The 19,044-nt window shown below is 36.0% G+C and overlaps 1 protein-coding gene across 24 annotated transcripts in view; it reads left to right on the top strand.

Moving 5' to 3' along the window:
• The first annotated feature begins 5,647 nt into the window (after positions 1-5,647).
• Para (sodium voltage-gated channel paralytic) overlaps positions 5,648-19,044 on the top strand; it is a 46,987-nt gene continuing 33,590 nt past the window's right edge. For 14 of the 24 annotated variants that reach the window (XM_083107803.1, XM_083107801.1, XM_083107810.1 and 11 more), the window contains exons 1-7: positions 5,648-5,788; positions 6,152-6,332; positions 9,389-9,421; positions 14,141-14,296; positions 14,874-15,079; positions 16,739-16,867; positions 18,740-18,831. In XM_083107803.1, the coding sequence (XP_082963929.1) occupies positions 6,183-6,332; positions 9,389-9,421; positions 14,141-14,296; positions 14,874-15,079; positions 16,739-16,867; positions 18,740-18,831 (766 nt within the window). In that variant the 5' untranslated portion in view covers positions 5,648-5,788; positions 6,152-6,182. Of the gene's footprint in view, positions 5,789-6,130; positions 6,333-9,388; positions 9,422-14,140; positions 14,297-14,873; positions 15,080-16,738; positions 16,868-18,739; positions 18,832-19,044 lie in introns of all 24 variants that reach the window. The other 10 variants (XM_083107812.1, XM_083107804.1, XM_083107815.1 and 7 more) reach the window with 2 other exon arrangements.

Below are 19,044 nucleotides of genomic sequence, written 5' to 3'. Positions count from 1 at the left end.
CCCTGGCATTGGCGAAGCTTCGGCGACGGCGACGACGACGATAGCGTCAGCGGTCGTCGTCATGACAACGTTTTTCCGCAACGTACCCGGCCTGGTTTGTGACGTCACGCGACGTCGGCGTCGGCGTCGCCCCACCAGCCAGCCACCGTCGCCAGCAACTGGGTTTTCCTCCACGGGGGTAGTTTCCGGTGGCGCCACCGGGCAGGGTCCATGAACATGGCGATGCGATTATGCGTATGTATCAGGCTGACGATTAGCGTTCGTCCATCGCCGAACCTCTTGGCACCAAGAGAAAGGCTCCGATCGATCGTCAACGCGATAATTTTGCGGAATTTTTTAGCGTACAGCGATCCCCCAATCAAAATCCACCCTTCCTCCCTATGTCTCATATATATTCAAGAGCAAATCGCGATACTTTTCAGGAGGTACGAGCAACCAAGGGATCGTTAAAGGAAACGTGTCCACATCTGACATATAAAAAATTGATAAACATTTCTCAACGATATTATTTCGCACATGGAGCCTCGTGAAGTCCGAAAGTTTTAAGTTTCTTCGAATTACATACATATTGCGTGCCAAATGCAAACATTGCGATTCAAAGTTTAAAACTCGATGCAATAAATCAAGGAGGATTGTTCCGGTTTTCGATTCTTCTCAGGGAAAGGGGCTTGAAGCGTAATTGTATGCCAGGGTACAAACAACTTTTATGGAGAACTATTTATATTATTATATTCTTGGCGTAAGACGATGGCGTCTCGATATAGCTTGAGATCAGTTGAAAGAGTAACAATGTCGAAGATCGTCGTCTCAAGTATCGCGAATAATTTCAATTTATATTATATTATTTCGTTTGTACATATTACTGGTGAATTTGACGTATCCAGCTTCTATGCCGCAAAAATGCTGCATCGGAACGCGTATCGAAATGCATGGGAAGAAAAGATGTTGTAGGTCAAATATACCACGTCTCGTCTCCTTTCTCTTCTTCTCATCGTGTTCGAATTTAAGGTAAATGCTCGCAAAATGTTTGCCTCTTTACTGCAGAGGATTCTATAGTCAAGTGCATCAATCCGTTCGGTGCAGATGCACTCCGCTGCCGCGCTGCTTATTCGAGTCGCGTTCGTTCAGTGCATCCGCAGCGGGCAAGTTACTGCAATCGATACAAGAGCTCTCCGAATGAGGTCCACAGTCGCTGAAAAATATTGCATGTCAATAATTTGATTGGCTAATTTCAAATTTGATTAGATGTATGTTAGAGATAGTCAGATGTCTGACTTATGCAAACATTTTCTCCTTATGACAGTAGGATATACATTTTTTGTTTCGTATGATATTTTTGAAAATTCGTATTTAATTTAATATTTTAGGTGAAATAGCTTTAATACTTTTTTTTTTGCAATTTATATGTGTATATATAAATTGTTAAAAAAAATTACAAGAATATCAAAACTATTCCACTTGAAATATTTGATTAAATACGAATTTAAAAGAAAAATATGTATATATTTTCTTGGCGAGTCTATAAAATTGTTCAAACGATTTTTACTGTATTTTCTGCGGCTATTTATTCAACAATACTGATATTTATTAAACAATCGTCGAAAACCAAGATTGATATTACGCCAAAGTTGATTAAATTGCTGATAACTGATGCCTGACGAACCGTGTCTCATTTCCGCGCGCATCGGAATTGACATGGATCGCGTATCGTTTTATATGACCGACGTCGCGGATGTATGCACTGTGGCTATTTATTGATCCGCAATCCAAATGGGCGAACGATGCACGGAAAAGTGCTTCGGCATAGTGCTCTTGGCTTCCGTTCGGCATTAATTCATTTGCGATGGTTAATCGAATCCCATAAACCCTCAGTTGCCGAATCGCATCTTGATATTGCGATCGTATCGAATTTGCACGAGTTCTCAATTATTTTATATAATTTCGGATTTAAAAAATATTAATTAAAAATCGTCGTGCATATTTCTTTATAGCAAACACATTCTTAATTAGCGTTATAATACTTTTTTCTTTTAATCCTTTATCTATTACTAAAATTCCATTAAATATTCCCTCTGTTCCATATGTGATATTCTGTATTATATGCTTGACATTTATATTTTTTACATTATCTCTATCTTTCTCTTTTCTTTATGTCTATTATTTAAATTTTTTTCAAAAACTGATAATTTCAATTGTGTTTAACAGCTTCTCAATTCTCTCATTACATGATGAGCATTTTTTATTTTATTCGAATGAAAAATAAAAATGTAAAAGAAAGCGTTATTTCGAATAAAGCCAAAGATTTAAAAAAATAACAAATACAAAACGAAATGGAGAATGTGCATTTGCATTCCGGTTAGCAAATACAAAGGTTAGAGAGAAATGAAAGAGGGAGATAAAAACGAAAAAAGAGTAATTTCTTTCAGAAAAATTACTTGTTAAACCCGGTGTAGCCGGTCGTTTCCGTTACCGCGTATAATTTCTCGATGAAGGCCGATTTGTCGCAGATATAGTTGACCTCGTTTCTTCTTGCTTCGCACGCTGGCAGAGTGCCGCTTTTTATTGCAATTCTATATCAGTGAAACACAACCCACGATCAAGCACATATTCAATACGTAATAGGAGAAATCGGCTAATTATTTCGCAGCTTCTGTATAACTTCTCTTAATGATTAATTACAGAGCTTTTCTATGGTGTTATCTCATATTCCACGCATAAACTAAAGGCCATAAGTCAAGCTGGTTCGAAAAATATTATTTTAACGATTTTCTCTCGAGCAAGCGTACGCTTTCCGGTATAAAATTGCATACAACTTTTTAATATAAATGGAGATGTACAGTGTAATATCTTTTTTTATAAAAATATTTATTTGTAGACTTTAGGTACAAGAGAAAAGAATGAGAATAATTATCTTTGTAAAAAACAATTTGATATAAATCCAGTTATAATTTCAAAGCGTTCTTGTCTGTTGCTAAAATTTTTTCTCATTTTATATTTTGAAAAAACAAAAATGTCCTTGTGTGTGATAATGGAGCTGTTATTCTCATGTTCTCTTGAATAATTTTTAAAATTTTTGTTCTAAACAAAATCACATATATCTCGAATACGACTGCGCAAAATTTATATTATCTGCAATCTAAGGCCGCCATGTGGTGAAAAGAAATACGCATTAAATGATTCGAGACACGCGATTTGTGTCGACCGTCTCGTGACGTTGTCGTAATCCATCGATTTCCCTTGTATCTCTTGCCAGCTTGTCATCCCTGTAAACAAAAAAATAAAATCTATAGAACAATTCTGAATACTGCTGCGTATCAATATTGAAATGGAAAATTATTACCTTGCAAGAATATTGAAATAGAAGTCGTGTTGCTATCAGACTTTCTTATTTCATCCTTTTCTTTTTGTCTCAACTAGAAACAAGATGTAGGTTTGTTCCATTTTTGCGAGTAATTTACGCAGAGACACAAAACACGTTATCGTCAGCTGAGGATAGACGAATGTATGGTTAATGTAACGGGGCAAAAGAAAAAGTCTTTCTATCTTGCAATTAGTACAGGGACATAATTGGATTAGTAATCAAATTAAAAATACCGTCCGTTTCGCGAGTTGTAAAATTGTGACGTTAAATCTTCTCAATTAACTTTACGGAAATATAATTTCATAGAATACATGCTTTATTTTATGGGAGAAATGCATTAATAAAGTAATAGATTTAAATGTATTTAATTAATCTATGCACTTTCAATAATTAAGTTATGCTGTATATTTTTATGTTTCTGTTTATATCACTCATTTACAATGTAGGAAATATGATAAAAATATTCTATGTAATAAATGTAGGAAATAGGAATAGATACAAAGTATCGTAAAACTTATGAAAAACACAATCAAACTATTAACGATTTTATAAATAATTCCTTTCTTTTTCTTGATGAAAGACTCGTTGCTCAAATAATTGTTAAAAGGAATAAGAGAAGAGAAGTGTGATATATAAATACTATCTATATAATACGCTGTCAATTCTTTTAGAAATTCTTTTGAAATCTATAAAATCTCGATCTCTCTTGTGATTTATAAACATTACGTTTTCAATAAATACAAAAATTCAATATATTAAAAGGAAGAAAATAAAAATCGTATTTCAATTATTGTACGAGCTTTTAAGTAAACTTCCACAAATTCCGGAATGTGTCTATACAATTACATCGAACCAGTTTTTCGATCTTTTCGACAAACAGAAGTTCGATACGAAAGAATAACACTGTAAATGTCAGCGAGCGGGGAGAAAAGTTTCGTGTTGAGCACGGGAACGGCCGATTCAACACGCGGCTGTTTCACTGGCGGAGGAGCCCTTCATTCTTACTTTTCTCCCGTGTCGGGCCAGGCGCTCGGCGTCGCCGCCGTCGCCATCGCCGAGGCGCGTTTAACCGAGTTTCGGTGGGATGATGATCGACCGCGCGAAACTCGGTCAAAGACCACCGACACCTTTCCGCGGCTTCGCTTGTACAGATAACGGTACGCGATTCGCGCGAAAATTCCCGGCCAAAATCTCCACGCTTCGAGCAAATTCGTCTCTAATCGCGTCAAGTCGTCTCATCCGTCATGAAAAAATCAAGCTCCGAGTTTCGCCTCGTCATGAAGAATTAATTCCTCTCCGCTGAAATAGAGTTTTTTTCTCGAATGAGAGACCTTATCTCACAAACATGAATGTCAAATATTGATGTAGCACAAGCCACGCAGCATCCGTGATGTTGTGTATATTTTATAGCAGATCTTAATTCGTATATTAATGAGAGAAGCGATTTAGATTCATTTGGTTTCTCTGTTTTTGTTGCAGAAAATAAAAAAATCGACCGACTCGAAGACTAGACTATGTTATTTCGGATAACGGATTGATCGCACCCGTCGCTTCATTCACACGTGAGTATGCGTTAATACGTTCCGTTTCGTAGTCCATTTGCAGGAGTAGTTTGCGTTTCCCATTTATTTCGCCGATATTATCCAGCCTAATGACTGTCGGGAATTCCCACGATATTCTCAGAAATATACTTGGTTCGCGCTATTATAATTGAAAATTAGACAAATGATCTCGTGTACATTTGTATCTCTTTGGCTGAAGTAATTTTCTTAATTTATGCCCGTGGAAAATGTTGCAAAAATGAAAATTGATAACGCGACCCGATGTTTGCGCTCTTCTAACGCATACATCGGAATGACAGTATCTGCGATCTTATCGCAACGTGGCGCTTCTTGCTCGACTTGTCTCAGGTCGGACATGAAAAATCTTGGTTCGCGTTGGACGGTCCCCGACATAGCACGCACTGCCGCAGCGCGTTCGTCATTTCTCGTCGCCATTACGTTGGAACGAGATTCAGGTAGCAGCAGCAGCCTCAACAAGAGCAGCTTGAACCGCAACAGAAACAAAGCTAGAAGTAGCGATAGCATTGACAGTAACGGCAGCAACAGCAGCAGCAGCAGCAGTATTCGCTTGACGGCGATCGACCAGAAGAGGGAGAGCAAGAGCAACGGCGGATCGGCAATCGACGTGCTGCACGGAGCGCATTTATCCGTCCGAGCGTACGTAACGACGCCGTGTGACCGCATCATCGGCACGACGCGTTCCGAATCGACGACGCCCAGAAACCGGCCGCTGGTAGCCGGCAAGTCGAGCCACCCTCAGCACCGGACCCGTCGTCCCCGTCAGCCGCAGCAGCAACTCTACTACCCCCCCGCATCGTGGGACACGCGCACATCACACTTCAGGAACTGTTAGCACCGATCAAAAGTGAGTCTTTGCGAAACCCTCCCTCTTCGTCCTCTTGTCCATTCAGTTTTTTTCTCCCCTATTTTTCCCCACTTTATTTACAATATCACATCGTAAAAGAAAGTTGAGATATTACGATTTATTTAATTATCTTTTTGTACCTTCTTATTTTTATTTAACGCTATCGTAAAGCCGATTCAATTTATTTACTTTTGTGATATCGAGTTTGAATCAAAAGAATGTTAGAGTGTACTTTGACATGTATTAATGTATTGATATTATTGAGTCATTGGTCTTTTTTTCTATTCTTTGTGTATATTGTCAATTGTTGTTTATTACAATTTGATATTTATAATCGATCAGGGTTTATACGCTCCCTCGCAGGAAGGTGGCTCAGCTGTGCGCAGCCTAGACAATGTCCGAAGATTCTGACTTCTCTATATCAGAGGAAGAAAGAAGTTTGTTCCGTCCGTTCACGCGGGAGTCCCTGGCAGCGATCGAGGCTCGCATCGCCGAGGAAGAGGCCAGGCAGAAAGAGCTTCAGCAGAGAAGAGCCGAAGGCGAGGTATGAACGTGGCCGTGTGCGATACACGAACGCGTATCTTTCAACTTTTCTCGCGCGCGCATTAATTATATCGATGCATAATTGATCGCGCGTACTTGTTTAGGACATCTCTTGAGTAGCGCCCAATAAATTATGCTAAATGATTCGGTGACGGATCTGGCATTTTTGATCCTTTTCACCTCTTCGGTATCGATACATGTGTGTACAAATCAAATTTTAGTGTATGAAGTCCTTTCACGAATGATTAATCTTAACGCATAGTGGCCATATATGTGTACATTTTTTTTCAAAGATTTTAAAGATTTAATTTTTTTCTATTTTATTTAATAATTATAAATATATTTTGAATAAATATAATTGAATTTAATAATTAGTGATTTGGCTCAAATAAATATAATTATAATTAATATAAATATAATTGAAAAAAAGATAAAATAATTTGTTTCAACTCTGATAAATTCGCTTCGAGGAGGTTAAATATATCGCGAAAATTTCCAAGACGCTGTTTGAATTGTAAACACATGGATGACATTTCAGAGATACCTTTCACACAAAAATCGTATCACTTTCTTACAATTTGTATCATAGTTTGCTACACATTTATTATTATTGTACAATATTTTTTAGTTAGATTCGGATTAAACAAATATTTATTTGACGCTATTGATTTTCTTATCAAGTTGATGCGCGATCAATTAATCTTCTTGTGTAATCGTTTTTGCCCTTTTCGTACGTGTTTATGTAAATATGTAAAGCGAGCGATATGTAATAATAAAATTTTAGAAGTCTTGATGCGCGAAGAAAAAATAGCATTCGCTCAACATGAAAATTATGCAGGTTATTTTATAAACTTTTGAAGAATTTCTTTTTTGAGTCTTCATCTTTAGCCAATGGCTACTGCGCCTACAGGCGCTTGTATGATATATGCTAAAAGTTTTTCATTAATTGCCACTCATACTTAAGATCTTATCATACTTATCTTATAATACTTATTTTTATAAATTATAGTCGAGAGCAGCGAATAATTACAGGCAACAGTAATATAACAACTTTGCTTTTATTAAAGGACAAAACGTTAGATATTTTTTTGATAAAGTTAAATATTTTTTTGATAAATTCTTCCTAAAGATTTAATATTGTGAAAGAAATGATTTTAATGTATTAAATTTTAATATTAAAAAATATTTAATATTAAAAACTTGGCAAAAAGATTATCAAATAAAAGAAATCAAGAATAAAACGGATAAAATACAATTTTAAAAATACATCGAAACCAAGATATAAACGCAATAAAATAAAACAATAAAATACCACATTTATACATTTAATAAACACTTCAATCTGCTTGAACCAACAACATACAAAAATAATAAAAATTAGATACACATCGAATTTTATATTGCAGTTCAATTTAGACATTTTTGCTCGTCAAGAAACACGATTTGCTCAGATCTGATACGAATTGATTGATCTTAAGTATGAGCCGTCTTTTCCTGTGCCTAGCTGTAGCGCCGTTTGTGAGATCTGTTTTCTTCCCAAACATTCGTCCGACTGCAACAAACTCATCCATATATCCCTCTTACCCATCCGACTATCGCGTTGATTGCTCGCTTGATCTATCGCCAGTGTAGTGAGGATGTAACTATCTTTATCGAGACGACTATTTAAATTATTTGTTTATATATATATGTATATAAAGCATATATATTTATATATATATATATACATATTTGTCGTCGAGCAATGTATTGTATGTGTTATAAAAGATATGCCACGTACGCGCGAAGCTCGATATATGTCTGCAGTGTCACTTATCTGTGTCTGTTTATCATATATGTATAATACATATGTATATATGTATATATACACACACACACATATATATATATATACATGCATATATACGTTATTTATACGTGAATACCGCTCGTGTGTCGTGGCTCTCTCTCTCCATTCGTCTTTCTTCGCCGCGCTCGCGTTAATGAATAACCGCGCGAGTGCCACGCGATGAAAGACGGTACGATTATCGCCATAGGAGGATCAATGTATCAAGTCCAACGAGCCCTTTACATCCTTATAATTAGAGCTCCTAATTTGCCTCCGGCTGTAACAGTGACGCCGATAAAAGGAGCGGATTTATTTATTAGCCTTCCTCCTTCTCCTCCCTTCCCTCATCGGGTCCATCGTTCAACATTGATCGCGTTGTTTGAAAATTACTTTCGCAAAAGGAGCAAATCCTCTCCTTTTATTGCCTCCTTGTATTATACTCCAGCGATGAAAGGTCAAGGAGAGAACGAGGGAAAAGCGAGATCGAGACTGGATTATCATCGATCGTCCGAGCATTAAATGAGCCTTAAAAATCTGAGAATGTATCGTAATGCTTTTTCGATACGTTGGAAAGTTTATAAATTATTTGGTGCATTTTTGTACGGGCAGATTATTCTTATTATTTTTGGAAGATATGCCATATTAATAAAGTGTTCCAAACATGTACATATTTTTATAATTGACACGTTTGTTAATTTCGATTTTTCAAAAATACGTTTGCCTAAAATATTTAAGAACAATAAGAACAATTTAAATCGTTATTTTATATCTTTCAAAATTATTTATCGGAAATCATAGTTCTTTGTTACAAAAATCTTTTCTAATCGAGAGAGAGAGTCACGTTTTTCGACCAGTTTAATCCAATCTCGATCGAGCTCGATGTGCTTGAAGAACCCTCCCTCCGGCCTGATCCTATATATTCCTGTCGTGTGTTTATGTCGTGATGTAAACAGTGTGTGTTTTTTTTCCCCACCATCTCTCCTTTTGATATGTTTCTCTCTCGCTCTTTTTCTGTCTCTCTCTGTCTCTTTTCTACCATTCATTCATCCAATTCAGCTCGTGTTTCTCCTCATGAAAATTGCGAATCGAACCCATCTTGTCGCGTTGCGCGTCCCTTCTCTATGTTACCTGCATATTAGCATACTTTTTTCCCCTTCTTTATTCATCCCCCGTATTCTCTGTATCTCTGTGTGTATATAACGACTGTTTCTCCATTTCTCCAATTTCAGGGAGGTTATGGACGGAAGAAAAAGAAAAAAGAAGTAAGACGTTACGTCACGCTAAGTAATACGCTCTCTATCTCATCCGATTTCTACCTTACTAACACTTACACATGTACACGTGCACACACGTCACCTACGTTGACCACATACATCTGTATACATACATACATACACATGCACACTGTACGAGCACACTCGCAAACACGCACACGATCTCACGATTTCTCTTCGCTCGGTAGCACTTGGCCGATCGATTGACTAGACACGCGTCATTCACTGCCGGACGCCACATGTACACATATATGATACAATATATTGTTCACAGGGATTGAAAGCAAAAATAATGAACTTTCCAATTTCTCAAATGTCGAGGGAAGATCGGTATTTTCACTGATGGTCGCGAGCGATTTTATATTCTCGGAGCATAAGCCACGTTCCATTCATGCTGCAATTTATCGAAAAATGGGATAGAAGTTAGAGTAAAAATTGTATAATCCCCTTGCGCACTTTTATTGTTAATTCTCTTGAATTATTTTAATTTTATCAATCAATTGTTTTCTGTTTATATTATTTAAATATATTCGTTCAGAGAATTTTATGAAAAGTATCGATTATAATCTTTTTAAATTATATGATAGAACAAAATACACATTTGTAAAATGATAGTTTCACGAATTATTCCGTCAATAGCAATATTTTTATCGTTAAATTGTTCGTTCAATCTTTGTAGAGAAATTTTATCTTGCGATTTTTAAGTTTAATATTTTTTCGGACGTCGCTATCGATCCTGAGAGAGTTTGCATTCACCGGGTTTAAAGGGTCATGAAGGTTTTCAATCCCTAGTTCTCTGCCACGGTGTATATCGATTCCCGAGCGTCATCATCCCGAATCGATATATCGACGAGGTACCAAAGATGTGCAAGTTTAATCCGCGAAGCATTGAATTCGAAATGTTTTGATTAATTAATTCGGGCAACTATTCTTGGCGAGAGAGAGAGGACTCGCCCGCGCGATATCTCAATGTCGCGGACATTTCGGGTGTCTTTCTTATCGCGATCGCGAGTAATCCTTCTTCTGGATATTACATCGTGGACGAAAACATTATGTGGTGAGGTTCTACTGATAATATTGCACACAAACACACATACAGACACACACATACGTACACATACATACACACGATACAAAGCAAAGTGCTTCTATATTGCCCCTTGTTTGTTTGCAAATACACATTACACGTTCCTTGGCAAGTGTCTTGACGTCTTACAATCAGAAGCGAACTGTGCTTGCGCTTTAATGCGCGACTTCTTCTCGAAATATTTGTTGACTCCAACATCTCTGTGCTCCGAAAACGCTTTACACGTTAAATCTTTAGGATTATCTTTAGGATCTCATAACGAGTGACAACTGCAAGTTGTCGTAATATTTAGAATCGATATACTACATTAAATAGAAATATTGAGTAAATAAGTAATGCACCTCAAGTATATTTTTCTCTCAAATAAACACAAGTCTAGGTTTCTTGGTAAACAAAATGATATCTTTAAAATTATTAAATCCAAACGACTATAAAATCTGATAATGATCTGTTTTCAAAAGTATATAGAAACTATATAGAATGCACATAAATATGCGTATTCGAGGAAATGAACATAAATGTGTCTCACTTCTAACGAGAAATACGAGTACGAGCTTAAAAATTATGATCATCGAGAAATACCCACAGTGTAACGCACAGTCAAATGACGACATAAATATTTCGAGCGAAGGTCGCGGGATCGCCTGATAAATGCTTTTACATGATATACATGTATAATGCTTGCGCTGACTTTTATTCCTTTTCTTTTTCTTTTTTTTTCTTTCTGAATGAACCGATGCGCACTGGCGTTGCAGCTGCTTTCGAGCGAAAGCAAAGTACGCGAGTCGCGTACCGTGTAAATAGAACGTAACGCGATGACACGACGTCCTCTGAAATAGTTTTGATTTATAGTTGGTCGCACATTAGGAAGTTGTATGCGAAATGTTTTGCCGCGCTCCGTTCAGATACTTCGGAAACAATATTAATCTCCGAGGCGTCTCCTCGGCGACGCGTATCTTGGTCGACAACATCGTCTAACAAGACGTCAAGTTTGACGCGAGAGAAACGAGAGCTCGACGTCTCGCGCACTCTGCTTCTAACCGCATCCGTCTCGTAGTCGAATCCGAATCCACGCCCGGACATGGTCCTGGCAGCTTCCGAGCACATCGAATTTATCTTCGGAATTCGACGACGAGCGGAGATTTTTTCGCACGCACGAGCACGCTCCGCAAGAGAATTTTCCCGCGCTGAGAATCACCGACGTAACACTTGGCTTGTGCAAATTAGTCCTAGTCAACTAGATCGTACACATTTTAGCGTAGACACCTTTAATTAGGAGTGTAAGATACACTCGCCTCGAATTTTGACATGTAGTTCCGCAAGGAGCTCCAATTAAAAAGATATTTCATCGCAAAGTCGATTTAGCCGACTCTACCGTTTGCGAGATTTTATCGCATTTTGACGCTTTCGCTGAGAATATCTCGACGAGACCGTTTAATGGAGTTAAGAATCTTAAACTCATCGCGCATAAATTTACATAAGCGTATAAACGCAGATTATATAAGTCGTCCCGAGCGATGTAGGAGAGACATACTTGACTGGCTTCCGAATAATTGAAAATTATCGTGCTAGCGAATCGGATAGAAATTAGAATAGAGCTACCGTGTCTAGTGTTAGGCAATATTAGTCGAGTCTCGACATAGAACAATAGAAATAGTATTTTTATAATTACGACTCGGTCAGAGAAAGATTCGAGCCGTAAGCTAAACTCGAGCAGATCGCATGATCCTTCTTCAGGTTCGTATGTTCCCGGCTCGAATTTGCCACATATTTATGTTAATACGCGAATATATGAATTTTTTATTGTGTATAACGCATTTTTATTTTCCATATTTACTGCCGTGATTTATCGGTTAGATAATTTGACTACACAGAAAAAAAGGACATTCTTGTTTTGAAAATATATTTAGTTTCAACATGGAAATGAGATAATATTGCGTTAATTAAGGAAAAATATAATTGCTTGAATAATTGCTTACTCTTGAATGAAGCCATTTTATATAGTTCAATCAAGAAAAATATATTCTTATGATTTAAGATTTAATTTTCTTGAATGGAAAAGAAACAATGTTAGAAAATAATATTTTTAAATCAAAGGTTATAATTTTCTTAAAGTAGAATTAAATAATTATATATTCTTAAGGTGACAATTACAATATTAAAATAAGACTATAATATTGTTAAAATTTAAAATTATTAAATTCTTCTAAGAGGATTATAAATTGTTGCGTATATACAAAAAAATGAACGCGTTAGTTTAAGTACATAAGTTTTGATTTGATATTTATTTTTTTCTTCTGTGTAGAGAGTTAGCTACAATAATAATTTTTTGAGATGTCGATCACAGCGATTATAGAAAATTCAGTAAGCTTGATTGAGAAATCTAAGCGTAGGAGATTTTTTTCTTTAGCTCCAACGTGACAATTGCAAATATATAATCATGTTTATATCAATTTTATTATATTTCGAGATCCTGTTTCGTGATGTATAGGCGACGACGTAGTAGAGCGTATAAAGCTACTCAAAAGCGGTTTATGAATAACTGGTACGCTTAGTAAAGTATACGGATGAATATTTCCAAAGGAGCAATTTGTTCGAATATTCATACGATTGAATATTTCACGTTCGCCTTCCGTATCCGAGAAAGTCAAACATGATACGCGTCATATGGTTTTTGCCCTTCTATACGATCAAGTTAATATATTTTCGACCAACATACTTTCTTACAGCACATGTCCAGGACGCTTGTATAAATATATATAATATTTTTCAATGCTACATCTTTTCCTCTCTTTCGTTAATTCCGCGTAAAAAAAATATACCACGATAATAATAAAAAAATCACGAAATATTATAGTACTTTATAGGAAATTACGTGAGTTAGCAAACATGAGTTTTATACTTCCTCTTTGCCAAAAATATATATTCATGCAATACTAGAAGCTTTTTATACGATTATATTTCTAATAATTGTTTGTTTTATGCTTTCTTTGTTATAACTTTTTATACGAGAATAATAAAATATTATTGAAATGCACTCGAAATTGAATTTATGCACATTCTGTACAGTCATGCGGCACATTATTATCGTCGAATGCAAATGCAAATGCGTATATAGTCGAATCTATTGTTCGTTTAATTTACGGTCGAAGAAACGGATACTTTTTGGAAATATTTATATCATCTATTGTGCTCGATTATATATAATGTTGCTCTTCATACTCGAATATGAAATACGGTGTATATGATGGCTCAATTTCACCTCTCGTCGGAGACTTGCGCTCTCGCGTGTGAAAATAATGAACGCATTAAAAATTACCTTTACAAAATTTAAAGCGCGACACGGGAGGGCTAGGTCAATCTTTTTTCTTTCTACACGTCGTATCTTGACACGTTCGCTAAAAGGAATGTTACAGTTCTGCTCGAACAATTCTGTTCACGATAAAATTTGAATTTCAAATATATATCTCTTTCTATTGATATATTTTTAATTATTCACGATAGTAAATTCTTTGCGAGGATTCGAATGTTATTTTGCGCGGGCGAAAAATAGCCGCGATATAACGATATAACGAAACAATTCGCGTATCGAGATAATCTTACGAGCATCTCGTTCGCAGGTACGGTATGACGACGAGGACGAGGACGAAGGTCCTCAACCGGATCCGATGTTCGAGCAGGGAGGGCCGATCCCGGTTCGAATGCACAACGACTTTCCACCCGAGTTGGCCTCCACACCTCTCGAGGATATCGATTCCTTCTACCACAATCAAAGGGTACCCAGGCATTGACGCACTAATTAGTTTAACTCTCTTAGAGAAATTGAGTTTCCGCGAGATGCAGAATATTAGAGATAGCCGGCCGCTCCGCGTCGCGGCTGCATCTGGCGCAGCTATTTTCAAACTTTGGCTTTCAAGCACGTAATTGCTTTGTGTAACTCTTTTACACCTGTAATGGCATGCGATGAAAGCCATTATATATGCGTATGTATATAGATCTTTTGATAATTTAAGCCTGTGGGCACATATAGAACTCGGAAATTATTAATTCAAGAGGAAACCTATTTTTCGCGCCAAGTCCGCATCGATTTTTTTCACCTGCGATAAATTTTATATTTCATTACGTTCAGAAAAATATTGATCGTTAAATCAAGTCGAATTATATATATATTGATACGTCAGAAACATTAATATCTTTTAGAGAAAAGTTATATGTATTGAATTATTTTAATATTTATTTATATTTTTGCGACGTATAATTAAAAGTCTGTGAGCACAAAGCAATTAAGAAAAAGGTACACGTCCTTTCAATTGTTTTATTCGGATGATATTTAAAATACGCGTCTGTTTGCAGACCTTCGTCGTCATTAGCAAAGGAAAGGACATATTCAGGTTTTCAGCGTCGGACGCGATGTGGATGCTCGATCCGTTCAATCCAATACGACGTGTGGCCATTTACATATTGGTTCACCCGCTCTTTTCCCTCTTCATCATCACCACGATATTGGTTAACTGTATACTTATGATCATGCCCACTACGCCCACCATCGAGTCCACCGAGTGAGTATCTTTTGCTGTTCTCATCTGCGATCGATGACTCTATCGAGAATTGATGAGGAAAAGTTGTATAATTATAACGAGCGAAGTGTCAAGTTTTTTTTTTATAAAAAAATGTTATTCTCGAAAGAGGTAAAAAAATAATTTTAGATACTCAAATAAATCTACGAGATACATTTCAACGTACTTGACCCCATGGCATCATTGATGTTATTAAATACTTGATATAAAACGAAATACGTTACCAATTATGACGAAATTGTTTAAAGATATATTATTTAATATTGTTTATTCCAACTGTAATATATTAATATACCTAATTTCAGCTTATTTATCCTCTTCATTATTCTTCGACTGCAATTAAAGATATTTAAAAAGAAAGAAAGCGATTCAGAGAAAAAAATTCAGAGCAGATAAATTTTATTATCGTGTTTTGCGAAAGCAAGTGAAAATAAGAAGAAAATTTATAGATACAAATATTTTTTTTCTACAATATACAAGAACGATACGCACTTAAGCTTAGCCTTAAGTGACTATAAATCTGCGTAGTTTAGCGAGCCTAAGCTGGAGATGCGTTTATCGTCGTCATTTATTATGGTCATCAATTATTAGTCCTCTTTTAATTTTCATGATTTTAACTCTATCTATTAATATTTAGCTATATTCAGCTATTTCGGTATTATTTAACTTAAAATCTCATCGAAGGCTTATGGCGATTACATGTTTGTTAAAAAAATAGATATTTTAAGTATAATGTTCTACGGTGTTATAGCTCTAATATATGAGTAGAGAACTGTGATAAATTATATTCCGTTGGTAAGTTTTGTACTAGTTTCTCTAGAGGTAGCATTAGAAAGAAGTGATAAATAAATGACGCGAACGATTCAATCAATTGCAGCGTATTGCAAATTTTTAAACAATCACAAAAAAAGATTCAAGAGTGCATCAAGATAAATAATTTGTTTTTAATTCTAGTATATATTTTATACATTTATAATTGTTATATGTTAGCGTCGTTGCACTAAATGCGAAGAAAGAAAATTTAATTTTTATTACTTTTATCGTGTCGTGTTTTATTACATTTAAGCGATATTTTGACAGGCTTTATATTTGACGGCTCTATTCCTAACGTGACAAAATATGTTTTACCCACTTTACAAATTCGCTACGAATATTTCATTCGCGTATATCGTGCCTGATGATGCAAATATACGTGGTAATTATCGCCTATCAACTGTGTACACTGATAGGCGATAAAATAAAACTGGTAGAAGATTATCGCCGAATAGATACGATTAGTATCGTTGGCCAATATTATGCTATTTACTAAAAAATTTTTTTGCTCGCATGTATGTGTGCGTTTCTACATTAATTAAATAAATTTGTTATATCGTTATGAAATGTACACGTTATAGAGGTATAATAGCAGATGTGTCCACTAATGATACAACATAACTAACTTAATAATTATATATGCAAGATAATTGTAATAAGTTTGGCAGAAATATAGCGATAATTATATGATCACTCTCGTATTTTGCGAGAATACGCGCGTTTGCGCGTCTTTTTCAGCCGTAATTCTAAATACGCTGAGACAGAGTAGACAACAATCACAATGTAAGACGTACTTAAAAAGCTGAGTGGTGTGTTTGTTGTTTTCAGAGTGATATTTACGGGCATCTACACATTTGAGTCTGCCGTTAAGGTGATGGCGAGGGGTTTCATTCTGCAGCCTTTTACCTATCTTAGAGATGCATGGAATTGGCTCGACTTCGTAGTTATAGCTTTAGCGTGAGTAGTTAAAACTTATTTTTCTTAAAGAGAGGAAGGGAGGGAAAAAGATAGACTGAAAGAGCGAGAGAGATAGAGAAAAAAAAAAGAGAGAATAAAAATGAAATATAAAAAGGACGCGACACGATTTTTGCCCATTATGCTTGTTAGAAGATGTATGATGGGTAAAAAAGGGATAAAAGGATCGTCGCCATTTTGCCGAAGAAAAGTCGTGAAGGTCTGTGCCACTAATGAAGGTGTTCAAGGATATCACTCTTATTTTTGTATAAATTATAATATATCAGGCTAATTATTTCTCGTAGCAAGAAATATCGATGTCAGAATTTTTATCGTACTTTTGTCTTTTTCAGACTTCAGAAACTGGCTTTCCTAAAATTTACGATGATCTTTATACAAACTGTATCGTACTCGTAAATTATAGTAAACAGAGTGACAAATAAGAAAGAATTTATTGGCTATTAATGTAATAAAAAAAGGGATGGATTACTAAACATCTATTTTATATATATATATATCTCGCGATTGCGACGACAAGTATGGTAATCGAAATTATGCCAGTTTGTACATAACTTGTTTAAGATAGCGGCGCGATACATACGAAATGTACTAGCATCAAATTAGATCATTCCAGGTTACGACAGTAGACTACTCCGCTAGATCCGTTGAGTACGCTAACCGTAAGACTTCCATAGCATCTCGATTAATATTCGATCTTTGTTCACATCTCACGCCCCATCACAATACACATCTAAACATTTATGTACGCGCATACACGCATACACTCTGGGGAGTATTTATATATATATTCTATAGGTATTTAAATTAGTTCACACCTAGATAGGGATAGTATTATTTCTTATCTATTAGTGACTATTAAAGGAGAATTCTCTTATAATTGCCATCGTAATATGTTGATTAGACATTAGTATTTTTTACGTCGAGTCGATTTTAAGTCAGTTGACTATATAATTGTTGTAGTTTTTAGTACATATCTCTATACATACATTCTCTTACTTCAGTAATTGTTCATAGATGATTACGATTACGTGTATATTTTATTCGATACGCGGGTATTTTCGACTGCGCATCGTAATATCGCCAATCGCGTGCCACGGGATTCAACGGAATCTTCTGAACAAAATCACTGTATTTGCGAAATCGTTGATATTTTTTTTCTAGAATAACATTCTGTTTTCTGTTACTCTCGCGATCTAGCAACAATATCGGAAAACGATTACGGATTTCATGTTCTACTTCGAAGAGATTTAAGAAGTGCTTATATTAGAACTATAGCTCTTGAAATTTTAATATCACATTGCTTTTCCCAAATGGGAGAAATAATTGGAACTCGAGAAGCTGTTCGTTCTCTTTGAGATTGCGATATAATACTGTAAATCAAGGACTTAGATGAAGACGTCATTAAAAATTTATTTGTTGACAGAATAATTTTTCTAAATGAATAGAAATACAGAATTACAAAAATGTTGGATGTAGAAAAATATGTCAAAATCAATATGAAAAGAAAGAAAATAACGAAATAATATCGCATAATTAAGTTCGTTTATAAATTATAAATTTTTTCACTATCATGGCTTCGAAGGGAAAAGTTTTCTGTGAAAATAATGGGAATAATCTTGGAATCCGTGGCAAGCGGCGCACGGTTGTGTTACATTGAATCGTGCATGCAGTAATAGCTACCTTACGGTTTACATTGCAGTTCGTACAGACTTTTTGGTAGGCCATAGGAAATGTAGCGAGTATAAGCGTTTGCGTAACTACCACTCTCCCCCGCCCCAAGATCTCTTTTTCTTAACTCGTTTTGTCTTTTTGTTTGTATCACTGTAATGTGTGTGATGTTCGGGTGTATTGCAGTTATGTGACGATGGGCATAGATCTAGGCAACCTTGCCGCTCTCAGGACATTTCGAGTCCTCCGAGCCTTGAAGACTGTCGCTATTGTACCAGGTATGCTTAGAGTATAGAAGTGGTTGTAGACGCAAATATACACATACGTAGTGATCCTAGACGTGATACAAACTCCGTCGCGATCGCCGTACACGTTTTTCGTACCTCGTCACACGTCTACAACAATTTCATTTCACTGCAGCTTCTATCGCCCTTCGCATCGTTGCCACCCCTCCTTATCTCCGTTTGCTACCTGGTATTATTTTCATCGAT

Source organism: Camponotus vicinus, unplaced genomic scaffold, assembly GCF_025532165.1.
Source record: "Camponotus vicinus isolate PSW18456_S1 unplaced genomic scaffold, iyCamVici1.0 SCAF_9, whole genome shotgun sequence".
Lineage (NCBI taxonomy): Eukaryota > Metazoa > Arthropoda > Insecta > Hymenoptera > Formicidae > Camponotus > Camponotus vicinus.
Note: the sequence above shows the minus strand (reverse complement) of the source record. Positions and strands in the feature narration are given on the sequence as shown.